At 38.0% G+C, this 16,232-nt stretch overlaps 1 protein-coding gene across 6 annotated transcripts in view; it reads left to right on the forward strand.

Moving 5' to 3' along the window:
* The window catches only part of Pter (phosphotriesterase related), a 53,519-nt gene extending 37,905 nt beyond the window's left edge, over window positions 1–15,614 (forward strand). For all 6 annotated transcript variants that reach the window (XM_004859981.4, XM_087207091.1, XM_004859979.4 and 3 more), the window contains 2 exons: window positions 9,208–9,348; window positions 14,806–15,614. In XM_004859981.4, the coding sequence (XP_004860038.1) occupies window positions 9,208–9,348; window positions 14,806–15,016 (352 nt within the window). In that variant the 3' untranslated portion in view covers window positions 15,017–15,614. The remainder of the gene's footprint in view (window positions 1–9,207; window positions 9,349–14,805) is intronic.
* The last annotated feature ends 618 nt before the right edge of the window (window positions 15,615–16,232 follow it).

A 16,232-nucleotide genomic window follows, 5' to 3' on the forward strand; every position in this document is an offset into this window, starting at 1 on the left:
CGTTTTAATTACACTTTACAATTCAGAGCCAACTTCTGGCTTGGTCTAATTTAACCAAGGGTTTTTCTCTCTTGAAACCATCTGTTCCTTCTGCTAAAACCTACACTTAAGTCATAATATTGAAAATGTGACATCATCTCTTCCTATGATGTCATTAAACATGGACGCAAGCAGTCAGAGAACCAAGACATGTGGGAGGACGATGTTTGTTAAAATCTAGATAATTGCAATTTGAATTTTTTTATGTTTTACCTTCCCAGTTAATCTCTAATATTGAAAATACTATTCCTGAAAAGTTGTGCCTTATTGAAAAATGAGTCTATGAAATGGCAAATGAGTCTTTAAAAATACCTACATATGTAGCCATAAACTAATACATTGATGTGAATTCACCGTGGTAATCAATGTCTTTCTTGAGTTTAGGTGAAACTAGTATTCTTGGTAAACATTTAATTGAAGTAGTAAATTCTGTTTTTTAAGTCATTGGCCACATTTCATTTTTGACATTCTAATTTATTCTTAGTTAAATTGAAAGTCATCTGTGAAGAATATTTTAGAGAATAGATGTAGAGCTCAGTGGTGAGGTCCTGGGTTTAATCTCTCCGCACTCCCAAAATAATAATTTTTTACATTTTATTGTTGAGGTGGTGTTACCATTAGCAGGTAGGACTGTATGTGAATAGAGTTTTTAAAATGGGTTAATATTGAATTTATCATAAATTTAATGATAATCATTAAGTTACAATAATTTATATATTACCCCTTTAAAAAATATGTTACAAATATTTTAAAAATCATTTTAAGTTATTTAGATGACTACATCCATTTTAGCAATTCTTTTAAGTAGCTGTTGAGAAACTTTCACAAAATAATAAGAGAATTATACATAATTATGTACAAATGGCATTGGTTTTAAAATGAGAAACTCCATAGGGAAGGGACGGTGGTTCTTTATAAGAATTACTTCTTGTAAATTTGTATAATGATCATTTCTTGAGAGTCACTGCTTTTAATAAATCAGTTGCATAGATGAGTATCTCTATTATGTTTGTATGCCAATTTTTAAAAATAATTAGTTGATTAAGGATGTACGATCAGTTGATCATGGATGTACGTTTTAGCAGAAGCACATGCTTCTCTATGCACCTGAGCTTAGCTATCTTAGTGAGCAAAACAGCTACCAGCATGGTAGCTCAGGAATTCAGGAACTCAGGAATTCAGATCGGAGTGGCTAGTGAATTACCATGATGTCTCAGTGTAGAGTAATCAAAGACGAGGAGTTGAAATACCTGGGCTGTGTTTCACTTAAAAGGTCCATCCATCAGTGTCTTTGTGTATGCAGTGACCTTAATAGGTGGCATGATTATTTCACCAGTTCATTGTGAGTTTTAGAGCCTACTCCCATGTTCCTGGTATCATTTCATAGTAACAAGCAATTGCCCAAGATAGCCTTGAGGCTCCTCCTCCACCACTGTCATTGTACTGACAATTCCCCACCAATGACTCCTTTTGCTGGTGCTTTGCCTGTTCTAGCCACTGATGGTACTGTTCACCCCAAGTTGAGCCTAAATTCCTCCCTCCCCTGCAGCCCTTCTGATGAAACCTATCCACCTCACTAAGCCCTTCCTATCTACTCCTCCATTAGTCACCTGAATTCAGGCCCTCATTTGTCACTTGAACTCCAGTGAGATTCCAAAAAAGAATCAGTCACTCCCTTTGACTTCCTCCAGAATCTAGTCTCCACAATTCACCTATTGAACTTTCCAAATACAAATCCCACTGCATGGCCTGCTGCCTGATTTAAAATCCTTCAGTGAGTCCCATGCCCTTGGCACAAAATCCAAACATCTTGGTCTTCTGGCCTCCATGTCTCCTTCCACTCGATGGCCCATTATTCTCCAGGAACCACATAGAATCTGGACAAAAGCCACACTGCCCTTGTCCCTGTGTGCCCTGTGCTAATGTCCTTATGTGCTTTTCACAGATGCTAGACCCTCTGCTGTGAATGTCCTAATCCTTTACTTCACATCTATTTGGCAGCCTTCTTCCAATATGTAATAAACCAAGGATTTTCTTCCCTACAAAATCTTTTTTCAACCAACCAAGCAGTGTTTGTTATATTTCTCTCTTTGCCAACCCAGTTCCTAGTTGTAAATTCTCTAAAACAATTATTTGTTTCTATATCTCTTTTCCCAAGTACATACTAAACTTCATAAAGGATGGGGCAGGGTGTTATTTGTCTTTGTTTTCTAGCTCATGCCTTTATAGTAAGTAGGTGATCAACAATATCTTATTAAATGGATTGATGGATGGATGAGTGGGTGGGTGAGTGAATGGATGGATGATGTTTCTTCTTTCATTTGCTTTATCTCTGATAAGCTACATCAGCAAGCTCTTCTTTTTTTTGACTCTCAATAGATATTTCTCTGGATTATCCAATCCTCACCCTACAGTTGAACCCCACAAACTTTCTGTGAGTAGGATTCTTGAAGACTCAGTTCAAATAAATCACTCATTCATTGTTCTCTCATAATGTGTTTATTTGTACTATAAATGCTTTTAACACATTTAATTATAATCATTAATTTAAATATCTCTCTTTTAACAACTTTAAGTTTCGTGAGACAGCAGCTATAGATTCTCATTCATATTTGTATTCCCAACACAGAGGATAGCACAAGTGACAGCAGATATTTACTGAATATATTTATGAAGGTACGCTTGAGTATATGGAACAAAATAATATATTTGAGGGTTCTTTGTAAAGATGAAAATAAATGGTAGGTGTTTTTATCATCTTCATCATACCCACAAATCACATCCTATCCTCTTCCCTTAGTTCTTTCTACATAGAAAGCCCACAGACCCTTGTCTAAATTATCAGTTCATACAGACTTCCTTACTTCTACTCAGAGTACATTCTGACATTAAACTAAACCCCTCAGCACATGGATAAGATCTAGAATATAAAGCAGGTTGAAGAACAGAATCAGTTGTCTTGCGTTTTAGTTTCAGCCTGGAAACACTAGGTAAATGATAAGAATATTTTGAAAATGAAATCACTTCAGATGCCATTTTCTTAGCTGATGGCAATATGTTTTTCCTAAATTTATGTCTGTCCCTTATATAGGCGAATCAATTCATTATATACATTATATATAATGTCGATTTTTTAGGTGAGGAGCAAAAGTATAAGACACACAGAAGAAATTATTTCATATGAATGATAAGAACAAACACTTGACACAAAAATCTCGCTTCCTGCGGGGAAACCCTCAAGATACTTCATAAATGACATAGCAATTATTACATTCATCCTAAAAAGGGACTTTCCTCAGTGTGAAATGCAGTAGCTACCCTGCATGACACAGTTACCTCGCTGACTGTTCAGAGCATATTATGAAAAAGACCTGCCTTAGACGTGGGGGAGATCAGAATTAGGAAAGAAGAAAATTACTCATGGGTATAGACTGTGCCATGAAGAAGACTAGGTGAGGCTAACATCTCCACGCTAATGAGATGTGTGATGCGATGGTTGATGAGTGGGAGGGGCAGGACCTCTGTTAGACCGCATCTGAAGGACATCCACCAGAGTCCTTTTTCCCAGGGTGCCATACTGACATTTGAGGTCAAACCGTTCTCCAGGTGCGGAAAAAACTGAACCACTTGCATAAATGAAATTTCAGTAACGTGTTGGCAGTCCATGGAAGTCATCCAACAGAATGTCAGTTTCATGTAACTAAGTCACCTTGTGAGATGTTCAAAGAGCTGAGTTCTCCTAGATGTCGCTGTGGCAGTGTGTGCTTCTCGGCAGAGGGGCCAGGGGCTGTGCAGGTGGGTGAGTTCATCGTGGAAGGAACTTGTTTAAGAACACGGTTTCTGAATACAAAAGCAATCCGGGCTTCCTCAGAGCTCCTTAGTTCAGAAACTGAGTTCCTCATATTTTTTGAAACTTAGTTTTCTCATCTGTAAAATGGGGGTGCTTATAAATTTTTCATATAATTTTAATAAGGATTAAAAGAGCTAAGGCTGTTAAATGTTGATTTCTAGCATCCTCTATATCTTCCATCCTACCTTCCATGAAGATCCAACACCAAATTCCTTTTTTAAAGACTTTCCTTTGAAAAATATATGCATGACCAGGAACACAGTTTTACTTCCCTTAGCTTTCACACTGTTTTCTTCAGTAAGGAGAATTTAAATGAATTAATTTAGTTGACTTTACACTAATGCTTAGATATTCAGAAAACAGGGTCATATCACTAAAAGTCAGTAAAATAAATAAAAACTGCAAATAGACACGTGAGGCATAAATAAAAATACAGTTGACATTTAATTTTTTTTAAAAATTTATTACTGCAAAAGATATATTGCCATTAATCCCCTTCACTTCAAACACACTTATCCCCTCATTCCTGCCACTTTCTGAAGCAGTTCTGGAGTCCGCTTTCCTGAGTGTCTTTGAGTTTTGCACTTCCATGGTTGACTTGATGTTTTGTGGCTGCTCTGATGTCTTAAACTGATTAAAAACATTTACCTCTTATGCACATTTTGACTTTGGGGAATAATCAGAAGTTGCACAGTTGTGCGTCCAGTGAATAAGATGGATGAGGACACACCATAATGTTTTTATGAGCCTACCTTTTTGTTGAATGGGACTTGCCATGTAGCATTCAATGTATTTTTATCACATTCAATAAAGAAGCTCACAAAAGAGGACTTCTGGAACTGCTTCAGAAAGTGGCAAGGACAATGACATAAGTGTGTTTGAAACAAGGGGAGTATTTTGAGGAGGATTAATGGAAATGTGTCTCTTACTATAATTTTTTATTTTATTCAAACACTTTATGAGTAGTATATGTTTGTAATACATAATTACATTCATCTTCAGGAATTGGTACATAGACATCTCACATAACCATATTTTTATTGCACCTCATTGTATATATGTAATGAAAATGAATTTGTCTATCCCTCCTTTTCAACTACATTTTTAATGCCAGGAATATCGGTTTAATTGCTTTCCTTGTAAAGAAATTTTCTGCTCTACATATGACTATAAATTTTTAAAGAATGTTTTACAGAGAAACCAATTCTCTCAAAATCACACTCCTTTCCATATGTTTTTCTGCAGGGCGAGAGTTCCCAGGGACTACTTTAAGAATGTACATGCGTAGACAAAGCTTATTGGACAGTGTTAGTCTTCCTCTAGAAGCAGACCTCTCTCTGTGGTAAAATTCTTCAGACAACATTTACAGTGTAGGTAACAATTGTATAGTTTGTGGAGAATTGGGTCCCCACTTGTTTTTAATGAGACTTTCACGAGACCACAATGAAAGAGATTTAAAATGTCCCCCCAAAGTTTCATGGATTCAGAGGTGAGGCTTTCAGAAGGCGAGTGAATTAGGGGATGCTGTACTCATCAGTGTATTCGTACATTGATGAATTCCTATCTGAATGTGCTGTTAAGAGGTGGGACCTGGCTGGAGGAAGTGGACCACCCAAGGCAGTGGGGAGTATATCCTTGATCTGTCTTTTCGCTGTCTTTCTGTTTCCTGACTGTCATGGGGTGAGCATGAGGTGAGCATGGGTGAGCTTTCCTTTACCATGCCTTTCTACCATGATGTTTCTTTTATGAAGCCAGCTGACCAGGGACCAGAACCTCTGAAACTGTGAGCCAGAAATAAGCCATTTCCTCCTTTAAGTTGTATATGTGAGGTATTTTATCCCAGCAACAAAAGCTGACTAATACAAGGGTGTTGTGGACCACCGTGAGGCCTTGCCTTTTTCTCTGAGGGAAATAGAGAGTCATTCGTGGACTTTAATCTGACTTAGGTGTGGAGGATGACACATTTGTTGCTTTGTTTAGAACAGATTATAAGAAAGCAAAGTTATAAGTGATAGAGCAGTTGAGAATCTGTCACAGAGATCCTTCATAAAACTGTGGTGATTTGGACAAGGAAGGTAGCAAGGAAGGCAGTTTTGAAGATTGAGCTAAGAGCCTATCCCAGTAGATTAAATGCAGCATGTAAGAGGAGAAAAGTGATCAAGAAGGACCAGAAGGATTTTGGTGTGAGAAGCCAGAATAGAGTTTGTTTAGTCCACTTTCCATTACCATAACAAATGCCTGGGATGAATCAACTTGTAAAGAGAAAAGGTATTTTGGCTCACAGCTTGAGAGGTCCAGTGCATGATCCTATGGACATAGTGTTTTTAATCCTCCAGTTGGGCTTGGGAGAGCCATATCAAGGCAGAGAAAACTTATTCACTTCATGCCTGGATGGTAAAAAAGGAAAAAAAAAAAAAAAGAAGCTAGGGTGACCATATATCCTTCAAGGACACACACCAAGTGACTAAAAGACCTCCCACTAGGCCCCATGTCTTAAAAGTTTGACCACTTCCCAGTAGTGCCATGGGATAGTGACCAAGCCTTAAAGCCAGGGAGTTTTGGCCTCACATAGTTATGCCATAGTACAGTTGCCATCAATTGAGATAGCAAAGGGTGTTGCAGCAACCAATTGGGATGTTGGATGCAAGGTTCAGTATATGACATATTAAGCTTGAACTATTCGATATCTAGTAGAGAGCTAGAGCAGGCAGCCAAAGTGATCTGGTGACAAGTGTTGTGTACACTGTAGTCTTTATAAGGGGCTTACGTGTGGCATTCACAGGAGTAAAGTAAGTAGTGGTTTTGACTAATACAGTCCCTTCTCCTTTGACTGTGTCACTCAGTTTGTCCAAAATAATTGTAAAGCTTTGCTCTTGCTTATTAGATGCAGTTTCACTCTGACCTAGCAATTACAGACCTCCTCAGGGAAGAGCTCCCTTCCTTGCCTTTCGGGGCTGTTCAATTCCTTACTCGCATACTACCCTATGGTGGTAAATCCCAATTTCTCAAGTGTAGTTTGAAGGCACTGTGGAGAGAGGTCAGATTTCAAAGTGAAAATTAAAATGCACTATTTATGCATTCAATGTATGTAATTCTGCAAAATTTCTAAAAAAATTAGCAATAGAAGAAGACATACAGTAGGATGATTTCATTTCAAGATTCCAGCTTTGAAATGAAAGCTTCTCACTCTGAGTGATCATCTCATCTCTTAAATTCTGGTTTCTTCATTGGTGAAATTGAGAGCTGATAGGATTGTGGAACACACTAAGTGAATAATAAATGTAAAACACTCAGCACACTACCAAACACGGTAAGTTCTTAAATTGATAGCTATTACGATGATGATATGGAACTTTATTTTTTTATTTTCAGTGGGAACTAAGACTAAAGATTTTCCTGAGGCTTGATATCTACTATAAACTTTTTAATTAAGAATACACCTTGATAGATCACTTAAAATTTAGGAAACTTAGCTTCAAGGCATTAAGCCAAAGGAAAGAAGAAGGTGTTGGGAACAGAAATAAGAATTTGAGCTGCCTTTGCTGCCTCCATTCCCCTCTTGAATTTCCCCATCCAGTGCCTTGACCAGATTGGGTAATTAACAAATCGAATTGAATTAACTCAAAAGGGGAATACTAAGCTTATCTCTTCTCCCTTGTGTTTTTTGTTTTTGTTTATTGTTGTTGTTGTTTTTGGTACTGGGGATCGAACTCCGAACCTTGCGCGAGGCAGGCGGCAGCACAACTGAGCTAAATCCACAGGCCTCCCTTGTGTTATTTTAATTGTGTATAGATTGTTACTAAGCATGATTCTTTGGAGGAAACAGAATATGTTTACTATAGAAAGACACATATTCTTTTAGCCCAGCAATTTTGGAAACAGAAGATGGTCTCCATGGTAAGAAGATGGGAATGGAGTAGTATTAATAGAAGATAGCACAGAAATAATGCACATTATAGAGTATAAAGGAAAGATTTTTTTTTTTTAGCTTCTCTGCCTAAAATAATATTGTGGACTATAAGTTATGCTAAATTGGTGCATAGAAAAAAAGAAGCAGCCATAATATGGTATCTCAGAGTGAAAGTCAATAGTCATCTCTCTGAAAGCATCCGAGGGAAGCAGGAGCCTCTCACGCCCTTGGCACATGGACTCTAAACCGGCCCTCCCATGGTTTGGAACAAAGACTTTGAAAATACTCTGACTTCTTCGAAGCACATTTTTAGACGTATAATAGTGATTTAATCCTTGCATCCAGGAGCTACCAAACAAACAAAATATGAGCATGAATAAAAGCCTAATAAGACAATTATCATCTGGTATTCTCAACTCTTCTCCAGTCCAATTTTGGATCCCAATCACTTTCTTTCTACGTCCTTAGCTCCCTTTGCTCAATGTCTAATAGAGTACTTTTCTCTCCTCTTTTTTCCCGTGTTGGTAGGATCTATTTATTCTTTCTTATTTATCTATGTGATTGAATATCTCTAGTGTTATTTTGGGGTTACCTTAATCCATTCTCTTTCAGTTGTTATAATCTAAATTTCTTGATGAATTTTCTTCTACTTTTGCTCTGCACTCTATTTCCCTATCTGTAACCTGTATTTATCTTACCTCTCCCTCTTTCTCCATTTGCTCACACAATTACATCCCAAAATAATGATATTCCTAATATGACACCTATTGAAGTGAAAAGACACCCATGGAATTTACCATAAAATGATAAATTTTATTTTAAAATAAACAGACCCAAACATATATATTTGTATGAGTACATATTGTCCCTTTTAAAAAATAGTTGGAGTGATATTCCTACAAGGCTTTGGAATTAATTTTAGAATCACTTTATAATCTTCATAAGAAAATCATACTGCTACATTACAGTAAAAGCTTCCTGCTCACCCAGATCAGTATTACCTAATTTATAGATCCAATGCCAAATTTACTTTGATAGTTCACAGCAATCCTTAGAGGGTGAAAATTTCACCTGTTAAGGATTTTTCAGAAAAATGTGGGACTTAACCTAAAGACAATTCTGATGAAGAGTTACAAAATTATTTTTGAGTAATGGCAGCATAATTAAAATAAATCTATAGTCCCAAGTACTTTAGAAGGGAAAACTCCCTTTTGGATGGATATATATATTTTTTTGTTTCTAACAAATTGAACTCGCTATTTTATAGTCATGTCGTAAGAGCTAACTCAGAAGTTCTTTTATTTGATTTAAACTATTTTCTAGTACATAGCATGCTTAAAACTTCTCATCTGTATATGTGGGAAATAGACACTTAATAATAAGCATATGCCTGTCTTGTTGTCTCTAGGTCTATACTTGATAAGAAGGAACTACTGGAGTTTGCTCAGCTTGGCTGTTACTTGGAATATGACCTCTTTGGTAATAAATTTCTTAATTACCAGTTCAACCCGAATATTGATATGCCTGATGATAACAAAAGAATTAGAAGGTAAATATGGTTACATTTCTCATAGCACCCTCACTTACCATCCCTTTTTTATTGTCAGACCTGGGTGAGTATTAGCAAAGATTCAGAAAACAGTGAGCAGGCTGAACCACAGAATTGCAGAGAAAAGTATATCTGCGCTCTTTCAGGGAGAAAATTTCTATATATTATTTCAAGGAGAAAATGAGTCATCCTAAGTAGGGCTAAAGCTTAGCAGAGCCTTAAAGTTCAGTGCAGATGGGCAACTGACAAGAAACACGGATAATGCTCAACCCCTGCCATGACAGGAAGAGAACAAAAACCACTTTCCTCCTTTACTCCTAATGAAATAAGCTCTTTCCTTCCCAGGCTGACCACCCGAAAGTCATACCTTCCTGTGGTTAATATATGAAATGCATTTAACCTTTCATGAAGGGGAGATTGTAACTTAAGTGCTAATAGTGCAATGTCTAAACACCCAATATCATACAAAATGTAATCTCCCCAAATTGTCTAATGTGTGATCAAGCAAACAACTGTAAGATTCATTCTTGGTAATCAAGTAGAAAAATTCAGAAGCCAAGGATGTCTACTGGGATGGATCTTGATTATGTGGTAATATGAAGACTGAATGAACTAAGCTAGGGATTCTGGGAGGAGAAACAGATTTGGGATTGACCAGAGAAACCTCAAGATGTCTAAGTGTTGTTATCCAGTGGGCCCTAAGGTAAGGATATGAAACTCAGAGCAGAAATTCGGGCTGAAAAGTAAGTTTAGACATCATTGGTGGTAGTCAAACCGTGAGAATGGAAGAGATTACTCAGAGAGAAGATAAGAGCAGAACCTGGGTCACAGGAAGAGCCATCCAAGGACAGGTGAAGAAGTTCTCAAACAGGTAAAATCATGGAAATACATTCTTGCAGATGTCATGGAGAGATATACCTTGGCAGAAGAGCTTGGGGTATCAAGTGAGATCAGGACGAAAAGCAACCATTGGATTTCACAGTTAGGAGGGTCTCCTTTCACAATAAGTGTGCGTCTCAGTAGCAGTGGCTTGAGGAATGAGTCAAAGGTGAGGAACAGTGTGGTGGTTACTCTTTCAAAAAGTGTGCTAGCAAAGGGAAACAGGTAGGTGAGGCTGAAACCAGGAAATATAGGAAAAAGGGAAACTTTTATTAAGAACCGAGCAATTTATGTGGCTATGAGCAGAAGAACAGAGATAGAAGTGGATCCAGGGAAGGAGTGCCATTCCACAGCATTGTGATAGAATTTATATGAAATGAGTTTATGCAAAGTTTTTTTTTATCTGAGTGTCTGGTGCTGTAGAAGAAGTGTTCAATAGACACGTTGACTTCAAAAAGTCTGGAGAGATAAGAAATACAGAGATAAGCTCCTGGAGGGGACAAATAGATGGAATCTGGGGAGCAAACAGAAAGTTGGTTGAAAAGATAGTTTCTCCATAGAAAAAGAGCACAAAGAAAGCAATGATATGAAGACAGATAAATGTATTGGCCAGAGGGACAGGAAACAGACCAATGGCCATGCATTCTCTAGTGTCCCTGTGAAGTAGACACAGTCACCTCCTAAGAAAGAAAGAGTGGATTCAGGGCAGGACCTTGTAAAGGCGAATGAAGTCTTGGAAGGGCTGTTAGGTGAATGAGGGAGACCCTAACAAAGCCATGTGTGTGAGACCCCCTTGAGTCTGGAAATCACAATTGAATGACTGTATGTTGCTAGCAGTGTACATGTAATGTTTTGAGTGTTGGTAGTAGGACAAGAGAAGTTTTGTGAGTAGAAGCAGAAAATGTCAGCAGTTAGAGTGATATAGGGTTCAGATTCTACTGGGAAAATGTGGGTGATCCCAGGGGAACAGATGAAGCACAGAAATGAAGGCCCCAGAGTCCAAGCTGGAGAAAAGAATATACAGAGAGAAATAGGTGGGTAAATAGGAATGACAGAGCAGGGCAAATGAGAGGCTTTCTTGAGGTGGGGGAATAGATACATGAGTGAGTGGAAAAAGAAAGAGGCTGTGATCCGAGTTGGAAAGTGAAGATTGATTTCAGAGAAAAAGCACTTCTATGTGATTTCAAGGTCCAGAATATGTTTATAAGGGTAGAAAGCCAATTAGAATGAAAGTAAATAAAACTGTACTTGAGAAATAATGTCGAGAAACCATGAGGCTCAATTATGGATGATTAAATGCACGCACATCAGGGAAGAGAGAAAGATCCTGAGCCAGTAAGAATATCCTCCTTGATGACCTCAGTAACAGTAAAATGTGCCTGAAATTTAATGTCATGGGAGAAAGCTCACTGATAAATGTTACACTTGTTATGTAAGGCGGCAGCCACTCTATTTAAGCAGACTGCTATGACTTAAGCAATGAAGCTAGGTCTTTTTTTTTTTTTTTTAACACTTACACCAGTTCTTTGGCAAATAGATTTATTGTTTCTTTTGCTTTATGTTTTTAATTTATTTGCTCGGGAGCACTATGAATGTAGGCAACAGGTTTCCCTGAGGCCCTACTCCTCTGTGCCCTACTCAGGGGGTGAATATTATTTGTTCAAAGACAGCTGGAATGTAAAACATGGTTGTGTGGTAGGTCTTTCCCATCTTTCGTGATATGACAAACATGATTTCATGATGAATGCCCATTTTACCCTTCATCTTGGACATGGAAAGTTTGCCTTCAGGATCTATTTCCTTTTCCTAAGCCACTCTGTTGCAGTGAGGTGTGTTTTTTGCACTAGTGATCCTTCCATGATGTTTCCCAACCTGCTGGAACAAGAGAGTGGAGATTTTTTGTTTTTTTGGCTTTCAGTACCAGGGATCCAGCTCAGGACCTTGTGCTCACGAGGCAGGCATGGTGCCACTGAGTTAAATCCCTGGCCCGAGAGAGAGATTTTTAAAGGAAAATCTATGGAGATATACAAAAAGAATCAAAGGCTTCCCATGCATTCCTGCTTAGATCCTTTTAACTATTAGTTCAAGAAAAAGAATGTGATTTTGGCTCTTTGATTGTGTTAAATGTCAACATTCTGAACATATGAAAATACATTAAACATACATATATATGGGAATGTATATATATGATATGTTTGTGCTATTCTGTGTATAGATGCAGGTGTGCATATGTATGTGGGCTTAATCTTCCTTAAATTAAAACCGAGCATTGAGTAACTTTACCCAAGCACAGCTCATGTTGCCTTGTGTTTGTTTCTTAGCTTCGTTTTGGGGGGAGCAGGGTCTCACTGCGTTCCAAGCTGGCCTTGAACTTGCTAGGTAGCCCAGGATGGCTTTGAACTCTCAGTTCTCCTGCCTCAGTCTTCCAAGTGCTGGGATCCCAGGCCCGAGCCACCACACCTGGCGAGTTCATGTTAATCACTGAATGACCCTTGTGACTGTGTGTGACCCACTACCTCATCGTCCTGCGCACTTGGTTTTTATCTTTCATCTGCAGACCCTTTTTGGCCATCATAGTCTGAAATCTCTGCGGTTTCAGAACACAAAAGCGCGCTTCTGCCTACCTCTGGCTTTCGGCACCAGAAATTCTGTGTCTAACACCTGTTTTCAATCTTATGCTCCATTTCTCAAATCTTATTATATTTCTGCCTTTTCACACTTTGTAGTCTCTCTCTAATATTTGTTTGCAAAACACTAACTCATTTGTATTGCTATAATTACTGTAATTTTTTTGTCTTCTCATCTGTAGTGGTTCCTCCCTTCTGGCAGCATTGCTACGACTCCTATTCTTCCATATCGTGGCAGGAACACATGGAAATGATCTCTTAGTCACGGGGTAACCAGGCAGATTTCCTTGGTAGTCAGGATGGAACTGTGTTTCTAGAGCTAGAACATTATCTTGCTCATAAAACAGTCTCCCAATCCTTGACTTTAAGGACTTCTAAAAGTTTCATTTTTAAATACGAGTATCTTATTCACCATGCACCTTCTTTACTACCCTCCACATGGATAACTTTGTGTTTCAAGATGTGGTAAAAGGCATCTTACGGGAATTTGTTTATTCATGTGTATCCCTGTATGGTAATGAGATATCATAATTTTCAGTCAAGGAAAAGACATTCAGAACTTTGGGAAATGCTTAGAAAATTTCAGGAAGAAATGGAATTTAACCCACTTTATGGGACAGGCATGGGGACCACATGGCAGGAGCCCTGATTTCTAGACAAAGTGCCCATCCTGGCTCTTCCACTCTGGCATTTACATTCCTTTGAGCTACAAATGTAAGGTCTAATCTTCAGTTATACTTTATTTCATAATGTGTGTTCTCAGAGGCCAGGGCTTTGTGCTCGAGTTATGTGTGTGTGTCTGTGTGTGTGTGTGTGTGTGTGTGTGTGTGTTGTATCACACATCTTAGCATAGCTGTTGTTACATGGAACTCATGCCCCAGAATCCCAAGAAATGCTGCCTATAGAGACCAAAAGGATGCCTTTAAAGTACCCGGGCCCTGCAGGAAGGTACTGTCCATTCCCTTCCACCCATTCAAGACCCCTGAAGCTGTACCAGAGTCCCGGGAACATGCCATGTCAACAAGCTGCCCCCCTGCCATCAGAGACCCTTGGAAGCCAGGACAGAGGCTGCCCGGAGTGCAGCCATGAACAGGAGGCTTCAGGAGGTGACTCACACTACAGACGACTGTATCTAACCAAGCAAAGAGGACTACACTTTTAGACAGTTGTCAGGAAGCTGTTCTGTAGTCAACTGACTGTAGATTTAAAGGAACAGCTTATTGTTTTAACAATCTTGTAGACAGCAAAGGAAGACAGAGTAAAGTTTGTTTTTTGGATTCTTTCCTTTTTTTCTTTTCTTGTTTTTTTTTTTTTTTTTTGCTCAATTTAATCCAATGCTCAGAGGCTACTACTAAGTCAAAATTCCCATAGATTTCAAAGAGATAAATGCTCAAAATACGGAGGTGCTTTTGGCAAGCCCACTTCACTGACTCTGTAGCTCCTCTCATGTGGCCCTCACTTGCAAAGCTACTGATTTGACTCTGAGGGTTTTATTTGTATGAAGATTCCTTTTGTTTCCATATTTTAATCACAAATACCCACTGATTTTATTTGCCAGATAAAGAAAGAAACTGGGCCTACTAAGATAGGCATTTGAAAGAGGAGAGCTGAATACCAAACCAGAACAAAGTTATTTAGTAAAATGCTAAAGTGGTCATTCATTTGAGCTGGCAGATCCTATTAGAAGCGATCTTTAGTGCAGCATTGCCAGGCATTGTCGTAAATATCACAGGCTGGAAATTTCTGTGTGCATGGAATAAGGATCTTGTGCCTCCTTGGAGGCAGCAGTATCTGTATCATCACCACATAATATTTATTAAGGGTGTCCAGGTACACATGCCCCAGTGGAAGGCCTTGTCCTTACAGCAAACATGATGAGCAAGAAGTTTAAGGCACTCAGAAAATCTAATGTGTGAGACAAGTGGCATCTAATGAGTTAACATTTTCACAGGGTGCGTCTCCTGGTGGAGGAAGGCTACGGAGATCGAATTTTGATGGCCCATGACATACACACGAAGCATCGTCTGATGAAATATGGAGGTCATGGCTATTCTCATATACTCACCAACATTGTGCCTAAAATGTTACTTAGAGGTATAACTGAGGCTGCGCTTGATAAAATACTGATAGAAAATCCTAAGCGATGGCTCACTTTCAAATAGGATGGTTGCTTATGAATCAACACTGAGTATAAAACTTGCAGAAAACCTTCAGTGATTTCAAGCCCATGGTACGATATTAATCAGATCTACATAGGATGCACTGACTGATTATTTCCTTCTCATGAGAAGAGTTTGCCTTCTCTGTAAAAGGCTATTTGCATCTGTGGGGAGTTGCTGAGCCTAACTGAGCCCTTTTGTTTTGCCCTAACAAAATAAATACAGAAAAATCCATATTTCCAAACAATGATTTGAAGTCTGTATCCCCTAAGAGGAGTTTTGGGGTTTTTTTCCTAATCTATCAGCTGCACTACTTGAGACAATTTAAAGTGTTTCTGGTTAAATTGCCCCCTTCTGGAGCAATCTAATGTTTCTTGTAATATTGATGATCCTACTAATTATCCTGCTGTTCTTTAATTAATGCTTAATGAATAATATGGTACTTTCAAATAGCTTTTGCTGCAAGGAAGTTAAAATTGGAGAGTTTCTTTTCCAAAGGATACTGTAATATAATTACCAACACACAACAATAATAATATTTTGGAAAGTTAATTGTATGCTATCTACCTATCTATAATAAATCAGTTTTGATGCCTTTGGCTTTCTGGTGTCCTTTTTTTTTTGCTGTAAATTTTGTTGTGTTTTGCAAAGTTTACAGAAGAATATGCAACAGTGATGGATTATAAAAATTCAATCATAAAAGTCAAAATATATTACATAATATAGTTTAATGAATCATTACATTTATAATAACAAAGGCCACAATTTAATTATTTCATAAGATATAATGCAAAAAAGAGAAATGTTTGCCTTTATATATATTCCCATTATTTCCCTTACCATTTTTCCTCGGGCCTAAACAGAGAAAAATAATGCTTATTTATCTGAAGAAAAGGCCAGATCCATTGGAAATGACAGTGTGATTCTAAAGCCTTCTCTTTAAAAGGTGTCCAGGCCTGATAATTCGTGTAAATAAAGCCTTTTAAAAAATATTAGTTAAAACTCTTAATGGTTCTGCATTGCTGTTTATAAACTAATATTTGGACTGAATCCTCACTCTGTTATTTGGTACCTAACACAAATCTCCAATCTGTTGCTGCCAATTCCTCTTTGATAAATATACATTGTTAAAGAGAAAAAAACTGTTACAATTCATTGATGAGTTATCTTACATATTAGAAAGGCCAAAGAGAATTAGTCATTCTTCTTGACGAATGGA

Source organism: Heterocephalus glaber, unplaced genomic scaffold (genome assembly GCF_053883595.1).
Source record: "Heterocephalus glaber isolate CG9 unplaced genomic scaffold, H.glaber_assembly_v1.0 deba00000768, whole genome shotgun sequence".
NCBI classification, from domain to species: domain Eukaryota; kingdom Metazoa; phylum Chordata; class Mammalia; order Rodentia; family Bathyergidae; genus Heterocephalus; species Heterocephalus glaber.